The sequence below is a fragment of the Giraffa tippelskirchi genome, chromosome 5 (assembly GCF_054371585.1).
Source record: "Giraffa tippelskirchi isolate mGirTip1 chromosome 5, T2T-mGirTip1v1.2.pri, whole genome shotgun sequence".
Classification (NCBI taxonomy): Eukaryota; Metazoa; Chordata; class Mammalia; order Artiodactyla; family Giraffidae; genus Giraffa; species Giraffa tippelskirchi.
The window spans coordinates 121,557,256-121,577,190 of record NC_137279.1 but is presented as its reverse complement, the minus strand read 5'-3'; the positions used below and the strand labels follow the sequence as shown (position 1 = coordinate 121,577,190).

General features: G+C 40.2%; 1 protein-coding gene across 4 annotated transcripts in view; it reads left to right on the top strand.

Annotated features, from left to right (window-relative positions):
- The first annotated feature begins 6,876 nt into the window (after positions 1–6,876).
- The window catches only part of SLC35A3 (solute carrier family 35 member A3), a 42,468-nt gene continuing 29,409 nt past the window's right edge, over positions 6,877–19,935 (top strand). For 2 of the 4 annotated variants that reach the window (XM_081493244.1, XM_081493241.1), the window contains exon 1: positions 6,877–7,030. Coding sequence is in view for 1 of the 4 variants with exons in the window: in XM_081493243.1 (XP_081349369.1) it covers positions 7,484–7,501 (18 nt within the window). In the remaining 3 variants the exon portion in view is untranslated. The other 2 variants (XM_081493245.1, XM_081493243.1) reach the window with 2 other exon arrangements.

The following is a 19,935-nucleotide window of genomic DNA, read 5'->3' as shown; positions in this document are numbered from 1 at the left end:
TCAACCCCATGGACTGCAGCCCGCCAGGCTTCTCTGTCCATGGAATTTTTCCAGGCAAGAATACTGGATTGGGTTGTCATTTCTTCCTTCAGGGGATCTTCCCAACCCAAAGATTGAATCCAGATCTCCTGTGTTTCCTGCATTGGCAAGCTGATTCTTTACCACTGAGCCACTTGGGAAGCCCCATGTATTGCATATATTAATACTAAACAATTATTCACTGTTTATTTGGAATTCAAGTTTAACTAGATGTGTATTTTATCTGGCAACCCTAATCAAGCACCAGTGAGAAACATAGCCCTGTTTCACTCTGGCTGCCCTTGGACTAATACGTTATTCTCATTTGTCTGTCTTTTAAGTTGTCAAAAATTTGCCTTTCAGATATGTTATCATAGAAAACCCAAAGCTGGTCCTCTGTCCCAGTATCCCCAGGTTGCTGTTTTTCTCTCTTTCTTCGTGGCCATCTCTGTTTTTCACTGATACTCCTACCTCTATTGCTACTTTTGCTGACAGACACCTTTTTTCTATACGATGTTCATTCCTTTTCTGTTCTACTACAGCTAAAGGTAGTGTTTTAATGCATGGACTTAAAGGCAGACAAATTAGGATTTGAATCTCAGTTTACTTTTCAGTAGATATGGGAGCTTCAGTAAGTTACTTAATCTAAGTCTCATGTTCTCCTTCAGTAAAATACAGGTATTAATGCCTACTTTATAGGGCCATTGTGAGGGTTAAATGAGATTGATACAGAAAACTACTCAAAGGTACAATCCTTATTGGGTTATTATTATTAAAAGAGCTTCAGACCTTAGGTGCTGACTTGAATTCTTTGTGTTGGATGCCTAGACTTGCAGTTTAGGCTGTGCTGGCCATTCTTCCCTGGTGAGCTTTTATACAGTCTGGCTTGTCTTCACCATCATTACCAACCAGTTCAGTTCCTTTCAGGAAATATGTGTTGAATTTCTACTATGGGCTAAGCACTGTGCCAAGTGCTGGAGATCTAGAGATAAATAGGATAGCACTGACCTCAAGGAGAGTGTTGGGCAGAAAGGAGAAATAGAGATCAGATCACAATACAGTGAAGTAAAATTATTTAGAGATGTACAAGATGCTTCAAGATGTTCAGGAACCACAGAGGAGTTCAGACCCCTGGAAGGAAGGAGGCAAGAAAAAGCTTCAAGTTTATGAGAATACCTGAACAGAGAGCTGAAAAATGAGTGGAGCTAGCTATAAAAAATGTAAGCAGGAGCAGTGGGAACATATTCAACATTCAATTAAGAGCATGAGGAATGGGAATAGGTGCTGCTGCTGCTGCTAAGTCGCTTCAGTCGTGTCCAACTCTGTGTGACCCCATAGACGGCAGCCCACCAGGCTCCTCCGTCCCTGGGATTCTCCAGGCAAAAATACTGGAGTGGGTTGCCATTTCCTTCTCCATGAAAGCGAAAAGTGAAAGTGAAGTCGCTCAGTCATGTCCGACTCTCAGCGACCCCATGGACTGCAGCCTCCCAGGCTCCTCCGTCCATGGGATTTTCCAGACAAGAGTACTGGAGTGGGTTGCCACTGCCTTCTCCGGAATAGGTGCTATGAGTGGTATATACAGGAAAACTGAAGCAGTTCAGTGTTATTGCTCACCAACACCAAGTAAAAATACGGAGACAGTGCTTTGGAGAAAGGAGCAGCTTTATTACTTTGCCAGGAGCAGTGGGGCTCTCAAGACTGCTCTTCTTCCTTGGAAAGCTGGAAGAGGTCTTACAGTTTTCGGGTGGTAAATGGGGCTGAAGATGAAGATCAGGGCTGATGTGTTCTTGCATTCTTCTCCTCCTCCTGGGAATATTGAGATGTTAGGGCTGGCATTAGGTGATTCAAGAACAGGTTCTAGTAGTCAGCCATGACATCCTTTCTGGAATGAAGAATGTTCCCAATGGAAAGCAGTGATAGGGAGTGTCCTCTTGGAGGGGTAAACATTAGGTGGACGGGTCATGGTGGAGAGGTCTGACAGAATGTGGTCCACTGGAGAAGGGAATGGTAAACCACTTCAGTATTCTTGCCTCAAGAACCCCATGAACAGTATGAAAAGGCAAAAAGATGGGACACTGAAAGATGAACTCCCCAGGTCAGTAGGTGACCACTATGCCACTGGAGATCAGTGGAGAAATAACTACAGAAAGAATGAAGGGATGGAGCCAAAGCAAAAACAACACCCAGTTGTGAATGCGACTGGTGATAGAAGCAAGATTTGATGCTGTAAAGAGCAATATTGCATAGGAACCTGGAATGCTAGGTCCATGAATCAGGGCAAATTGGAAGTGGTCAAACAGGAGATGGCAAGAGTGAACATCGACATTCTAGGAATCAGTGAACTAAGATGGACTGGAATGGGTGAATTTAACTCAGATGACCATTATATCTACTACTGTGGGCAGGAATCCCTTAGAAGAAATGGAGTAGCCATCATAGTCAACAAAAGAGTCCGAAATGCAGTATTTGGATGCAATCTCAAAAAAAGACAGAATGATCTCTGTTCGTTTTCAAGGCAAACCATTCAATATCACGGTAATTCAAGTCTATGCCCTGACCAGTAATGCCGAAGAAGCTGAGGTTGAACAGTTCTATGAAGACCTACAAGACCTTCTAGAAATAACACCCCAAAAAGATGTCCTTTTAATCATAGGGGACTGGAATGCAAAAGTAGGAAGTCAAGAAACACCTGGAATAACAGGCAAATTTGGCCTTGGAGTACAGAATGAAGCAGGGCAAAGGCTAATAGAGTTCTGCCAAGAGAATGCACTCGTCATTGCAAACACCCTGTTCCAACAACACAAGAGAAGACTCTACACATGGACATCACCAGATGGTCAACATCAAAATCAGATTGATTATATTCTTTGCAGCCAAAGATGGAGAAGCTCTATATAGTCAGCAAAAACAAGACCAGGAGCTGACTGTGGCTCAGATCATGAATTCCTTTTTGCCAAATTCAGATTGAAATTGTAGAAAGTGGAGAAAACCACTAGACCATTCAGATATGACCTAAATCAAATCCCTTTTGACTATACAGTAGAAGTGAGAAATAGATTTAAAGGACTAGATCTGATAGACAGAATACCTGATGAACTATGGATGGAGGTTCGTGACATTGTACAGGAGACAGGAATCAAGACCATACCCAAGAAAAAGAAATGCAAAAAAGCACAATGGCTGTCTGAGGAGGCCTTACAAATAGCTGTGAAAAGATGGGAAGCAAAAAGCAAAGGAGAAAAGGAAAGCTATTCCCATTTGAATGCAGAGTTCCAAAGAATAGCAAGAAGAGATAAGAAAGCCTTCCTCAGTGATCAATGCAAAGAAATAGAGGAAAACAACAGAATGGGAAAGACTAGAGATCTCTTCAAGAAAATGAGAGATACCAAGGGAACATTTCATGCAAAGATGGGCTCAATAAAGGACAGAAATGGTAGGAACCTAACAGAAGCAGAAGATATTAAGAAAAGGTGGCAAGAATACACAGAAGAATTGTACAAAAAAGTTCTTCACAACCCAGACAATCACAATGGCGTGATCACTCACCTAGAGCCAGACATCCTGGAATGTGAAGTCAAGTGGGCCTTAGGAAGCATCACTACAAACAAAGCTAGTGGAGGTGATGGAGTTCCAGTTGAGCTATTTCAAATCCTAAAAGATGACGCTGTGAAAGTGCTGAACTCAATATGCCAGCAAATTTGGAAAACTCAGCAGTGGCCACAGGACTGGAAAAGGTCAGTTTTCATTCCAATCCCAAAGAAAGGCAATGCCAAAGAATGTTCAAACGACCGCACAATTGCACTCATCTCACACACTAGTAAAGTAATGCTTAAAATTCTCCAATGCATGCTTCAGCAATACGTGAACCGTGAACTTCCAGATGTTCAAGCTGGTTTTAGAAAAGGCAGAGGAACGAGAGATCAAATTGCCAACATCCGATGGATCATCGAAAAAGCAAGAGAGTACCAGAAAAACAGCGATTTCTGCTTCATTGACTATGCCAAAGCCTTTGACTGTGTGGATCACAATAAACTGTGGAAAATTCTGAAAGAGACTGGGAATACCAGACCACCTGATCTGTCTCTTGAGAAACCTGTATGCAGGTCAGGAAGCAACAGCTAGAACTGGACATGGAAAGACAGACTGGTTCCAGATAGGAAAAGGAGTACGTCAAGGCTGTATATTGTCACCCTGCTTATTTAACTTATATGCTGAGTACATCATGAGAAACGCTGGGCTCGAGAAAGCACAAGCTGGAATCAAGATTGCCGGGAGAAATATCAATAACCTCAGATATGCAGATGACACCACCTTTATGGCAGAAAGTGAAGAAGAAGAACTAAAGAGCCTCTTGATGAAAGTGAAAGAGGAGAGTGAAAAAGTTGGCTCAACATTCAGAAAACAAGATCATGGCATCTGGTCCCATCACTTCATGGCGGATAGATGGGGAAACAGTGGCTGACTTTATTTTTCTGGGCTCCAAAATCACTGCAGATGGTGACTGTACCCATTGAAAAGACGTTTACTCCTTGGAAGGAAAGTTATGACCAACCTAGATAGCATATTAAAAAGCAGAGAAATTACTTTGCCAACAAACATCCGTCTAGTCAAGGCTATGGTTTTTCCAGCGGTCATGTATGGATGTGAGAGTTGGACTATAAAGAAAGCTGAGTGCCGAAGAATTGATGCTTTTGAACTGTGGTGTTGGAGAAGACTCTTAAGAGTCCCTTGGACTGTAAGGAGATCCACCCAGTCCATCCTAAAGGAGATCAGTCCTGGGTGTTCATTGGAAGGACTGATGTTGAAGCTGGAACTCCAATACTTTGGCCACCTGATGCGAAGAGCTGACTCATTTGAAAACACCCTGATGCTGGGAAAGATTGAAGGCAGGAGGAGAAGGGGATGACAGAGGATGAGATGGCTGGATGGCATCGCTGACTCAATAGACATGGGTTTGGGTGGACTTAGGGTGTTGGTGATGGACAGGGAGGCCTGGCGTGCAATCATGGGATCACAAAGAATTGGACACGACTGAGCGACTGAACTGAACTGAACAGCCTTAGCTAGAGGGCAATCATTTTCACAGTGCTATTAAGCAAGAAAGAGAGGGAAAACTTTATAAACATCTGTATGTTGGGCTTCCCAGGTGGCACTAATGTAAAGAATCTACCAGCCAATACAGGAGACTCCAGAGGCTCAGGTCAGGTTTGATGCCCTGGAGGAGGAAATGGCAACCCACTCCAGTATTCTTGCCTGGGAAATTCAATGGACAGAAGAGCCTAGGAAGCTACAGTCCATGGCGCTATAGTCCATGATGTCACAAAGAGTCAGTCAGATAGGACTGAGGTGCAACCATGTGCTGTGTAGGTTGAATGGGTAGAGAGAATAAGGGCTAACATAATGGGGTGCCTCAACTAGTTTCCGCTACATTAGTATCAAAGCACAAATTGTAAAGCTAGGAGAGGTCAAAGAAAGCATTACTTTCTTTTGGTCATAAGTTTGGCAACCTATATCTTTACATCAGTTCTGGGTGTCATAAATATATTTAACCCTCTATTTTCATTGTTGTTTTTGTCTGTTTAGAGCTTTGGTCCTCTTCCAAGATGCCAAAGTACCATGTTACTGTTTCCTAGTGAATAATTGCCACCACTTCCCTCCTTTTCATTTTAAAACTTTTTGAACAGACTAAAAAGTCTTTTTCTCTTAAAAAAAACAAACAAACCTGTATTTATGTCCTAAGGTATATTTTTCCTGCTGAAGTATTTCTAAAATATTTTAAATCTTTTCCCTCTTACAAAAGGAGGAAAAGATTCATTATATATTCTCTCTGTATCTTAATCTTAGACTAGTGCCTAGCTATTATTATTATGCATCAGGCACATTTTACTTCCAAAGTATTTAGAACAAACATTAAAATCTAAGATATATTCCACCATCCAAGGAATTTCTCAAGATCATGAGTATTAGTCGCTCAAGTCGTGTCTGACTCTTTGCGAGCTCCATGCATTGTTGGCCCTCCAGGCATCTCTGTCCATTGGATTTCCCAGGCAAGAATATTGCCATTTCCTTCTCCATGGGATCGTCCCAACTCAGGGATCCAACCTGGGTCTCCTGCGTTACAGGCAGATTCGTTTCCATCTGAGCCAAAATTTTAAAGCCAGTCATTCTACTCTAATACAGTTATTTAATTTTGTTTTTCTGCTCTCTTTCTCCGTTTGTCTTTCTCGGACGTAGTTTTAATCATTTGCAATATAAAGAGACACGGGCTTAATTGATAGCGGCGTGGTGTTAAGAGGAAAGGGATAATCCTACCCTACTAATTTGGTGGCGCTCCTCTGGGCTCCGTTCAGCGTCAGGGTCTAAACCAGGGTGGGAGAAGCGGTTATTTCCAACCGAACAAGCCTTCCAGAAAAAATGAGTGGCAGCCTGCACCAGAGCGAATCTCGTTAGTTTTGACTGTCACTGACATTTCTAGAACCCAGTTTGTTTGCTTCCTGGATCCGCCTCCCCACTCCTCAGGGTCCTTTGCCCCCAAAGGACTTTGACTTTACTTTCGCAGTCTCACACCCTGGCGCCTTTCGCCACCAGGCAGTCCGGCAGAGGCACGCCGCGGGAGTCACTCCGTCCGCTACGTCCCTTTAGGAAACAACTAGCAGGAGGCACTGCCCCAGGAGAGGACACGACAGTGAAGCCGGCACCGGGGGTCTCCCGCGGAGCCTCTGAAGTCCTCGTCTTGGGGATGGAGTTGGCAAGTGCCAAGGTGGGACCAGCAGAGCCGAGCCGGGAACGGCGTTCACCCGGGCCGAGGCGGCAGCCGGAGCGTTTGGCAGACGGGACCGCGGGAACCCGGAAACGCCTGGGCCGCACCGGGCCGGCGGCAGCGGCGGCGGCGGTAGCGAGTGGTGCTGCGCTTCACGGTTCGCGGGGGACCAGGCGGGCGCCGCAGCCTGGGGCGCCGGGCCGAGCTGAGACGCCGCCCCCAGTACGCGCAGCCGGCCGAGCTGCGCGGAAGGTGAGCCTGGTGCGCTCCTGGGTGGCGGCGGGCACGGGCAGGCCGGTGGCCGCAGCTTTGGCCGGGGCAGCGCCGGGAGGATGCAGCGGGCTCGGGGCTGATACGAAGTCTGTCTGAGTGAAGGGGACGGTGTGGAATACCTTAAGTACTAGCTGAGTACAGGGTGGGAGTGGATGAAGTGACACGTTGTAAGTACGAGGGACGACGTGAGGAATGTGCTGGGTGTAGGAGGGAAAAGGAAGGGCCCCAGGAAAGGGGTGTGTCAACCAAATGAAAACGGCAGTGTGTGCTTTAGAGTCTGGGGCGTGCGGAACCGAGGGGCCGGAGGGCCAGGCTGGCGGTCATTCCATCTGCAAACTGCCCTGGAGCTCCCGCTCGGTGTACGGCCCTGTGGCTGATGCCGAGCCAGGAGATCGGGACCCTGCGCTGAAGAAGCCTCAGGGACTTCAAGAAATGGAAGGGTTGTCCTTGGTAAGGCTAGCACGCAGGCAAAGGCTGTCTGAGGCCAGGTGGGATTCCTATCAGGAAAGGTGTGTTTGTTGGGTTCTGAGTGTTTAGGAAGGGAAGATTTTAATTAACTTAAAGCAACTAAACTACGGGGGACGCTGGTTCAAATGAATTAAAGGGTAGTAAATGTAGTACTGGGCCTTGCTTGGTAAAACACGTTTCATTACTTTATGGTAGAAGGCTGAATCTTTTATTATGTTCTGTTACCTGCAATATTTGAAAATGGAACCGCAGTTTTTTGTTTTCGATCAGCATTCAACTCTGGTAGCTAAAGGTGAAATTTGGTACTTTCTCACTTGGCGCACTTACTCATTTTTGCTGGTAAACTCAGATTGTTTCTTTTAAAGGCATGACTTCTAAATTTACATTCCTGGTCCTAACTTTCCTCCCAAGTATTGATTCTACTTTTTCAGCATCTCAGTTTGCTTGTTCTCTTTTTCATTTCTATGCTAAACGTGACTTCTCTTTCCTCTTCTTACTTGCTCTGTGGCAATGGCTGGATTTGCTGCCCTCAGTCTGTCTTCCTTCCAGTAACTCCCCTTGAAACTGCTTTTTAAAACCAGAGGTCTTATGTATTCCTTGGTTTCTCTTTCCTCAGACATACTCAAGTGACTTTCCTTTGAATCTGGATTAAATTTAAAATTATTTAGGTTACCAACCAAAACTCTTCAAAAATGTGTAGCTGACCTCGACTTCAATCAGATCAACATGTCCCTTTCATTCTTTTTTAAAAAATTATTTTATCCCATGAGTTCTGTTTTTTAGCTCAGTCATAATAGTTACTTTGAAGTTAATTTTTGAACATGTTCTATGCCTACGTGCCTTGGTCTTTGCTTCCATCCTTTCTTCCTACAAGGAAGGCCTTCTTTTCCATCTTTGTAGAAATCATTCTGTCTATTTTTGCAAAAGGTATTCTTTAATGCCACCTCCTTTAATTTTTTTTTAATTGAAATGTAATTGACATATACTCTGTATTAGTTTCCAGTGTACATCATAATGATTTGATATTTGTATGTACTGCAAAATTATCACCACAAATCTAGTTAACATTCATCACCACATGTAGATATACAAAATTTTTCTTGTAATGATAGCTTTTAAGATTTTAACTTTACTCTCTTTGCAACTATCAAATATACAATACGATATTATTAACTATAGTTACCATGCTGTACAGTATTCCCAGGACTTCTTTTCCAACTAGAAGTTGCTACTTCCTTCTTATAAAGCTCTCTAAAGTCTGTCTTCAGTCCAAAACATTCTTCTTCTCTTGTATGGTGTACTTTATAATAAGTATTTTATAGTATTTGTTAAATTAGCATTTTGCTATTGTTTTTTGAGAAAGTTAGCCATACTACCTCAAAGATTTATTACTAGGATCAAATAAAGTACTAAAACATAGAACAGAAAAGCATTTTCAAATATAAGATTAATAAAAAGCTGAAATAAGACTATATTATAACACAAGAGTGATCATTCTAAACAGAAATAGAATCATAGAGAATAAGCAGGTGGTTACCTGAGGATACAGGGATGGAGGGAGGGGAGAAATAGGTGGAAGAGATTAAAAGGTACAAACTTTCAGTAACAAATGGTCACAAGTAGGCAATGTACAGTGTGGGGAATATAGTCAAGATATATGTAAATCTTAGGTGACAGATGGTGACTATACTTATCATGGTGGTTACTTTAGAAACGTATAGAGACAGCAGGTCACTATGTTGCATACCAGAAACTAGCATAGTGTTGTATGTCAATTGTACTTCAAAAACAAACTCAGAAAAAGACATCAGATTTGAGGTTACCAGAGGGTGGCAGGGTGGAAGCTAGGGTAGAATTGGAAGAAGGTAGTCAAAAGGCAAAAACTTTCAGTTATAAGATGAATGAGTACTAGGGATATAATGTACAATGTGATAAATGTGAGTATTACTGCTGTACGTTATATATCAAAGTTGTTGAGAGTAAATCGTAAACATTCTTATCATAAGGCAAAAAACATAAATATATATTTGCTATTTAATTTACATGAGAAGATGGATATTCACTATATTTACTGTGGTAATCATTTCACGATGTATGTAAGTCAAATCATTATGCTGTACAACATAAAATTATGTGGTGCTGTATGTCAATTATAACTCAGTAAAACTGGAAGAAATAGTAAATTATCCAAGTTGTCTAGCTTCAGCTTGCAGGGCTTTGGGAAAAGGACAGTGTTCAGTTTTTGTGATTCCAAGTCAGGGTAGAGAAAGTTGAAAATGTTAGTTTAGAGAGTCATAACTAGATATTGGAGGAAACTAGAAGAATTCAGGGATCCAATCCAGTGTACAAGTAGATTACAAAACCTCAAAGACAGTGGACTACAGTAGAATTTGATATCCACAAAAGTGTGCTACTGAAACATAAATGTTCTCTCTATAGTCCTCTCTACTTCTACCAAAGATAGTCACAGTAAGACTAATTTGTTTGCAAAATAAGTCTAGTCTCATTAAACTTGGCCTGATTATTAATGTAAATGCAGTAAGAATAGTAATTGACCATAAAGACTCTTTTAAAATCTGCTTTGCTCTAGCTTTTCAGAAGGAATCTCAAAGACGTTTGAAAGTATCTCAAGCCCAGAAAGCCAAGCCAAGGACTGACCATCAGATTTCTCCTGTAATACTTAGATTTGAGTGAATTTCTCTCTCCTTTCTCCTTGAGGTCCCTAAGAAATCCTTAAGCTCTTGGACCCACCAGAAAATGACCTTCCTTACTCACCTGATATGGCTGGGAACTATGAAAGCAAGATACCAGGGATTTTGTGTATGTTTGTATGTGTTTTAGTTTTTCTGGAAGGGGCTTCATTGGCCTTATAAAGTGAAAGTCGCAGTCGTGTCCGACTCTTTGCGACCCGATGGACTATATAGTCCATGGAATTCTCCAGGCCAGAATACTGGAGTGGAGATCACCAGGTGATTTTCTCCAGATGATCTTCCTAACCCAGGTATTGAACCCATGTCTCCCACATTGCAGGCAGATTCTTTACCAGCTGAGCCACAAAGTCCACCTTAATTCCTTAAAGTTGATATTATCCTCAAATATGACATCTCAGTCAAAACTTTGGCAGTATAGCCAGTGTTTCCAATTGTACCCTATTACAAGGAAAACAGATTCTTATTGAACATATGCAAGTAACTATATTGTCATGAAATTAAGAATACTCACTATTAATTTCTGATTTCTTGAAGAATCAAGTAGGGAGAAACATAAATGTTTCAGTTCTGTTTACAAAGATATAATTTACCAAATTGCTTTAAGTTATAGAAAGTTTAAGAAAAAAGATTTCCTTCAATCTGTTAAAATGTTAAAGAGCTAGCAATGTTTTTAACAAAAAGTCATAAAATTAAAAATCATTCTCATCATTTTCTCAGTTCCATGTAATTATTCCTGTTTTGCTTGATCTAAAGTTAGTAGTTTCATGAATCCATTAATTTTTTCCATTAGAGTTCTGGAATTTATTGCCTAGTTCAATGGTATGATCTTAAAATTATTACAAATCTGTGTTGTAGAGTACTTATCAGTGTCATTTTCTTGAATCTTTTTGAAGACAAATGTTTTGGACAAACTTCAGGAAAGCATAAGGGTAAAACAGTAACTATTTGTAAATGACAGAAGACTTAAAAATGGTCATAGTTAAGGATCTAGTGAGAGTTCATTCTAATGCAGTGGACAAGGAAATTTGATTATTTCTGTAATACACAAAATTTTAAGATGATAACATCCCACCCCCACCCCAAGCTGGCAGTTGTCAGTAGGACACTAGCTGCAGATGAGATGTAACCCACATTACCGTCTGGCCATATTTTTTTGGCCCCCACCCTTACAGCTGAGTTGCTTGCATACTCAAGGATCATAACCTGCATGCCTGAGCAGGCAGAAAACCAACCCCAGTTTTTCAGGACACAAAATGAGACAAACTGGAAAGCAATAGCTATCCTTGGGAAGGCCAGAATCAAACCAATGAGTGGGCTTCCCTGGTGGCTCATTGGTAAAGAATCTGCCTGTCAGCAAATTTGGAAAACTCAGCATTGGCCACAGGACTGGAAAAGGTCAGTTTTCATTCCAATTCCTAAGAAGGGCAATGCCAGCCTATGTTCAGACTACCACACAGTTGCACTCATTTCACATGCTAGCAAGGTAATGCTCAAAATCCTTCAAGCTAGGCTTCAGCAGTTTGTGAACTAGGCTTTAGGAGTACATGAACCGAGAACTTCCAGGTGACCAGCTGGATTTAGAAAAGACAGAGGAACCAGAAATCAAGTTGCCAACATCCTTTGGATTATGGAAGATGGAAGCAAATTCCAGGGAAACGTCTTTATTGACTTTGCTAAAGCTTATGGCTGTGTGGAACACAACAAACTATGGAAAATTCTTAAAGAGATTGGAATACCAGATCACCTTACCTGTCTCCTGAGAAACCTGTATGCAGGTCAAGAAGCAACAGTTAGAACCAGATATGGGACAATGGACTGGTTCAAAATTGGGAAAGGAGTATGTCAAGGCTGTATATTGTCTCCCTGCTTATTTAACTTATCTGAGTATGTCAAGGCTGTATATTGTCTCCCTGCTTATTTAACTTATCTGCAGAATACATCATGCAAAATGCCAGGCTGAATGAATAACAAGCTAGAATCAAGATTGCAGGGAGAAGTATCAACAGCCTCAGATATGCAGATGATACCACCCTAATGGCAGAAAGTAAAGAGGAACTAAAGAGCCTCTGTTGAAAGTAAGAGGAGAGTGAAAAAGCTGGCTTAAAATTCAACATTCAAAAAACTAAGATCATGGGACCCAGTCCCATCACTTCATAGCAAATAGAAGGTGAAAAAGTAGAAGCGGTGACAGATTTTATTTTCTTGGGCTCCAAAATCACTGTGGACAGTGACTGTAGTCATGAAATGAGAAGATGCTTGCTCCTTGGAAGAAAAGCTATGACCAACCTAGACAGCATGTTACAAAGCAGAGACATCACTTTGCTATCAGAGGTCTGTATAGTCAAAGCTATGTTTTTTCCAGTAGTCATGTGTGGTTGTGAGAGTTGGGCCATAAAGAAGTCTGAGTGCCAAAAAGTTGATGCTTTTGAGTTGTGGTGCTGGAGAAGACTCTTGAGAGTCCCTTGGACAGCAAGGAGATCAAACCTGCTGATCCTAAATATTCATTGGAAGGACTGATGCTGAAGCTGAAGCTCCAGTACTTTGGCTACCTGATGCGAAGAGCTGACTCATTGTAAAAGACCCTGATAAAGGGAAAGACTGAGATAAGAAGGAGAAGAGGGCATCAGAGGAAGAGAAGGTTGGATGGCATCACTGACTTCGTGGACATGAATTTGAGCAAACTCTGGGAGATGGTGAAGGACAGGGAAGCCTGGCATGCTGCAGTCCATGGGGTCATAAAGAGTCAGATGACTTAGCAACTGAACAGCAACAACAACAATGCAGGAGATTGTTTGGTCCCTGGACCTGGAGGATCACACATGCCGCAGAGCAGCTAAACCCATGGGCCACAGCTACTGAACCTATGCTCTACAGCCCAGAAACTGCAACTACTGAGCCCGTGTGCCCTAGAACCTGTGGTCCGCAATAAGGAAGCTACTGCAATGAGAAACCCTTGCACCACAACTAGAGAGTAGCCCCTGCTCACTGCAACCAGAGAAAAGCCCATGAAGCAACAAAGACCCAGCATAGCCAAAAGTAAATAAAAAACAATGAATACACCAAAACCATTTTATAAACAAAGTTGCAATTCAGAGAATGAATTTTTACAAATATTCTCTCCTGCTAATCTGAATTTGTAAAGGACAACATGAGAATTTACCTTCCTCTCTTAGTCTCCTCTCCTGTGATTAATAGTCAGTCTTCCTTGGTTGATGAAGCTCCTTTGGGGAGTGGATTTATGACAGTCGACTTCGTTTTAGAGGATTTATGTTTAAGCAGATAAGGGAAGTTTAGAGAAGGCTTCCTGCATTTTAATACCTACAACTCAAAATAATACGTTGAAGTAGCATATTTTGGGAATGACATATTTTTTTTCCCATCATCACCTTTTAAATGAGAATATTCAGGGTGAGACAGATCAAACCCTGTGTCCTACATACACTGTCTGGGCTGCCTCAGTTATATTTGAAATGAATATAATTTGTTTCAAACTCAGTAGAAAGTATATTGGGTGAATGACTGGACAAATAATTAGAATCAACTGAAATATTCTCTCCCTTAAAGCCTAATCATCCTTCAGTAGCTATGAAGTATAACTTTTGAGTTTATTTCCCTTTATTAGAGAAGGAACTTTCTATTTGATAACAATCTGCTGTGGATTTGTGTGTGTGTGTGAAATTATAAAAAACTTAAGAATAAATTGTAGACCTGTCTGGATTACTGAAGTAGCTTGAATATCATCAAACTAGCAGTTAATAATGTGTGTATGAATTTATTAAAGTTCAGATCAATATGCATTGGTAGCTTAACATTAGATTTCACCCCTCTGAAAAACAGGTATATCCTAAGTATATTAAACTTAATTGTTTCCTTTAATGAAGGAGTGTAGTGCTGTGGTTATATATGGTTTTTTGTATGTATTTTAATGATTGATTTTTTGATGTCTTCTGCTATATAAATTTGAGAGTGTTTGGTATATAAATATGAGTATTTATTTTATAAGCTAAAGTGTAACTCAGCTGCTCAATCCAGATTGCCTACCCAAAACTCTTACTGGTTTATCATCCATGTCGGAGATACCATCCCAAATGAAACCAAAGAATCAGTTGCTGCCTAGAGATAAACACTTTAATTGAAAAGCTATGATAAGTCAGGTAATATAGTAGAAAACAGAGTTAAAATGAAGCTGGAATTTTAGATCATGTCAGATAAATGCTAAGAAAGAAAATTATTCCAGTAAGGAAATGTCCACGCATGACTTTATACCTACTCTGCCTAGTTTTTCTGTAAAAGCTAGATAAGGTTTTTCTAAATTCATATGTGCTATAAAAAGCCAATTTTAAATGTTACTAGTGGCATTTTGTAACATGAGTAAGTCTTATTCAGTGCATACTCAAATGAGGCAATGTAGAATTATAACCACCTTTTTGTGATTTATATCCTTTAAACCCATCCTATGAAGTACATACTGTTGTTTATTCCCATTATATCAGTAAGAGAAAGGAGGGACAGAGGTTAAGTATTTTGCCCTGGTTATGGTTATGTGGAGACAGAATGTGAAGTTATACAATTGGGTCTGGAGGCATACTCTAATATGTTATGCTGACTGACCCTCTAAAACTTAGACATGTTTCAACACTTAGGCATTATTTGCAAAGACCATGCAATAGACTCCTTGCAAAAATTCATGGGCCATAAATTGTAGCTTTGACTGAGAGAAATCATGCTTCATATCTGAATTCTGGCATATTATGCAAAGGAAGTTATAGACTTAATATCTCAAAACTTCAGTTTTTAATCTGTAAAATGAGTGTTCTCTCCTTTACAGATTAAATGAGGTTTAAGTGAGATGATGTCTATAAAGCACCTAGCTCAATGTCTGATTGGTTGTAGGTGCTCAATAAATAATTATTTCATTAATTTAACTTCTCTTGTGAAGTTGCAACTGTTAGAAAATATTTAATGAAAACCAGTTTCATTTGTTTTTTATGTATATACAGAGAGACTTAATTCACAGGATCATTTTTCCCTTCTGAAAATTTACATGTTACAGAATTTATTTGTTCTTTTATAAATCCAACATAGAGTAAATGACTAATATGTGACAGGCCCTGTATTTCAGTTAAACTTTACCAATAGGAAAGGTGTGTGATTAGATCCACATTTTATTAAGACATCTGCTATATGGTCGGTAGATTTAGAGCTGTGAAAACCTGAAGGCTGTCCCCATCAGAAATGAAGCAGGGCATGAGATAGATTCATAATGTATTCAGAAATAGAAACAGAAACTCACAGACATAGGAAACAAACTTATGGTTACCAAAGGGGAAAGACAGGAGGAGGGGTAAATTAGGAGTTTGAGATTAGCAGATAGAAACTAGTATGTATAAAATAGATAAACAAGATCCAACTGTATAGCACAGGCACCTATATTCAATATCTTATAATGACCTATAATGAAAAACAATTATGCATGAATCACTTTGCTATATATACCAGAAACTAATACAACATTGTAAATCAACTATACAGTACTTTAATAAAAAATTTTTATGTTTTGGAAACAAAACAAGCATAAAACAAATAAAATCTGTTTTATCCTATATAGTTAATACACCCGTAGTGAATAGAAACTTCTAAGACTATTATAGGTTTACTTGGGAGTGGTTGCATTGTCAGATTTAAAATGGATTTGAATTTTAATATTGGAATTTTGTCCTTATGGGAGTGTGGTAATCTTTCATTAATTACCCAAGCACAAATTAACAGCTTAGGAGTTTTAAAAGTTTTAAAATCTCTGACAGTTTGTCAGGCCATAAACTATCAGTAACCTCTCGTGAGGTTTCAGTTAAATTATTTTCACTGACAAACATATTTTTCTAAAACTTTTACCATTTGTGAAGGCTGCAAAGAAAAATATTTTAAGGCCCCTTATCTTAGAGATTTATCCTCAGGCTGAATTAAATAAAGAGCTAGACATTATTCTTAATTACCCTAGTACAGTTTAATACTTACACATTTTTAAAATGTTAGGAAATACTAGAACTCGATTATTAATGTTAGTGCTTGAAAATCAAAGCTATTTTATAGGATTATGTTTGACTTTCTGCATATATATAGATATATTTCAGATGGTATGTTTTGACACATATAGTATACCTGAAATTGAGTAAATCATGTTAAAGGAGTCAATTTGAGGGTAATTGAATATCAACAAAAAACTTAAAATTGGAAAATTATTTTCCACCTTATACCTTTATCTCTGATTATCTACTATTAATATTTCAGGTTATAAAAACAGAGACTAATAAACGTGTAATCTGTACTTTCTTTTGCGTTTATGTTCTTTAAAATAGCAAAGAAATTGATGCTTTATAAAATTAGCTGTAGTAGAATTACTTTGTAATGTTTGTCAAGTCTTTACTTTCCCTGTAGAAGTGTTATTATTAATCATTTAGTTTTTCAACCAAGTGGATAGGCTTCAGATTTTCCATGATGGATGATCACTAGACTAATATCTCAATTTTTGGTATCCTTGATTTGTTACTGATTTTGGCAGTTATTTTTTTTTAAAACATATTTATTGAGCATATACTATGTGCCAGGAACTGTTCTATGCACTTTTCAGTATAATCCAGTTTTCCTGATAACTTATTAATGTATACTCTTTTGAGTACTGAAAGCTTAATTTTAACCAGTCTTCTTCCAGCACATAGTAAATGCATTCTTCCTGACAACACATGGACTGGAGAAAAATTACATTTTTTCATTATAGACTCAGATGCTTGGTTTCGTTTCCTGGGGCTGCTGTAACAAATTACCACATGTTCGACAGCTTAAAATAAGAGTAATGTATTCTCCCACAGTTCTGTAGGCGAGAAATCCAAAATCAGTATCATTGGGCTAATATCAAAGTGTCAGAGGGACTATGTTCCCTCCAGAGGCTTTAGGGGATAATCCACTCCATTTTTTCTTCCAGCTTCTGGTGGGTGCCAACATTCCTTGGTTTGTGGCAACATCACTCCAGTCTGGAACATCACTCCAGATGCTCAAGGCCAGCATCTTCAAATCTCTTTTTCCTCCATCTTTACAGTGCCGTCTTCTCTTTCGTGCATGCATGTTCAGTCATGTCTGACTCTTTGCAACCCTTTGGACTGTAGCCCTCCAGGGTGTTTTTAGGCAAGAATACCAGAGTGAGTTGCCATTTCCTCTTCCAGGGTATCTTCCTAGCCCAGGGATCAAACCTGTGCCTTAGTTTTCCTGACTGCAGGTGGATTCTTTACCTCCTGAGCCATAGGAAAAGCCTTCTTTTAAGTATTTGTATTTTCCTCTTTTGTCTTTTATGAGGACACTTGTGTTAGCATTTAGGATTTACTTAGCTAATTGGCTGTATATTGTCACCCTGCTTATTTAACTTATATGCAGAGTACATCATGAGAAACGCTGGGCTGGAAGAAACACAAGCTAGAATCAAGATTGCCGGGAGAAATATCAATAACCTCAGATATGCGGATGACACCACCCTTATGGCAGAAAGGGAAGAAGAACTAAAGAGCCTCTTGATGAAGGTGAAAGAGAAGAGTGAAAAAGTTGGCTTAAAGCTCAACGTTCAGAAAACTAAGATCATGGCATCTGGTCCCATCACTTCATGGGAAATAGATGGGGAAAGAGTGGAAACAGTGTCAGACTTTATTTTTTTGGGCTCCAGAATCACTGCTGATGGTGACTGCAGCCATGAAATTAAAAGACACTTACTCCTTGGAAGGAAGGTTATGGCCAACCTAGATAGCATATTTAAAAGCAGAGACATTACTTTGCCAACAAAAGTCCGTCTAGTCAAGGCTATGGTTTTTCCAGTGGTCATGTATGGATGTGAGAGTTGGACTGTGAAGAAAGCTGAGCGTCGAAGAATTGATGCTTTTGAACTGTGGTGTTGGAGAAGACTCTTGAGAGTCCCTTGGACTGCAAGGAGATCCAATCAATCCATCCTAAAAGAGATCAATCCTGGGTGTTCATTGGAAGGTCTGATGTTGAAGCTGAAACTCCAATACTTTGGCCACCTCATGTGAAGAGTTGACTCATTGGAAAAGACCCTAATGCTGGGTAGGATTGGGGGCGGGAGGAGAAGGGGACGACAGAGGATGAGATGGTTGGATGGCATCACTGACTCGATGGACATGGTTTTGGGTAGACTCTGGGAGTTGGTGATGGACAGGGAGGCCTGGCGTGCTGCAATTCATGGGGTCGCAAAGAGTCGGACACGACTGAGCGACTGAACTGAACTAGCTAATTCAGAATAATTTTCCCATCTCAAGATCTTTAACTTCATTTCATCTGCAAAATTCCCTTTTCCAAATAAGGTAACATTTACAGGTTCTAGGGATTAGGAGCTGTTGCTCAGTAGGGTCAGCAGTTGGAAAGAGTTGACTTAGAGCAAGGAAGAGAGGATGAATGAAACCTAGCACCTTTGGTTCTGTTTCATCACATTTAACTCTGAGAATCTTCTGGAGTAATGGCTCTTGCTTCACTCTGCCTTCCAAATCTTGTGCAGGTTTTGTGTTTAGTTGATTCTGACCCAGCACCATATAGAGAAGGGGATTTGGGGAAATGTGTTTCAGCTTAACCATTACTGTCTACAGTAATAATACAAGGACTATAATTTCCCTGTGATACTTTCCTATCAAACACTGTGTCATAGCAGTTTACACCCTTATATTATTCTTATTTAGTCTCTAAGTCATGTCTGACTCTTTTGCAACCCTATGGACTAGAGCCTGCCAGGCTCCTCTGTCCATGGGATTTCCCAGGCAAGAATACTGGAGTGGGTTGCCATTTCCTTCTCTTGACCCAGGGATCAAACCCCCATCTCCTGCATTGGCAGGCAGATTCTTTGCCACTGAGCCACCTGGGAAGCCCTTGCATCCTTATACTATTTCTTAAATTGTTTGAATAATCTGTGTTTTCCAAGCTAGAGGATAAGCCCTCCGAAGAAAAAGATTGTATTTGTTTTGTTCATCATTGTATATCCAGTGCTTATCATAGTGCCTGACCATGGTATGTATGTCTTTAAACACGGATGGTGAATTGTGTGATACCTTTGTTTTCTACTTCTGACTCCAATCTCCTGAGTCTTGAAACTATCCTAATGGTTAGTGCCTGTGGACCTGTCATGGAGGAGGAATTTTTCTCTAATTTTTCTAGGTTCTTCTGACTGGTCTCAGAATTGAATTGACATGAGATAGATTGAGAGAAGAAAAATCACACAGAAGTTTAATAACATGTGTACATAGAGAGACCCAGGAAAACTGAGTAACTTGTCAAAATGGCTGAAACCCTTATCTTAAATACCCTCTGCAGCTAAAGACAAAAGAGGATGTTGGAGGTAGTGGTTTGTTTTCTTCAAAGAGGAGAAAAGCAATTGACATGAAGATGGAAAAGCAAAAGTTTGCAAATAAATATTTGCTGGGCCATGCAGTGACAGTGGGACACAGAGTGGACTGTGATCTCTAGGCTCTGCCAGAATTTTCCTCTACCACACATAGCCCATATTCCTTGCAGATATCTCTGGTGATATTCTGAGAACCGGCCCTCTAAATTCCTTTTTTTTTTGGTCAGTTAGGGGAAAGGTCAAAGTGTCTTGCTGAGTCCTTAGGGCTTTCACTGTTTTCAGCTTGAAATAATCTGCATGTTGAAGAGTTACTTTGC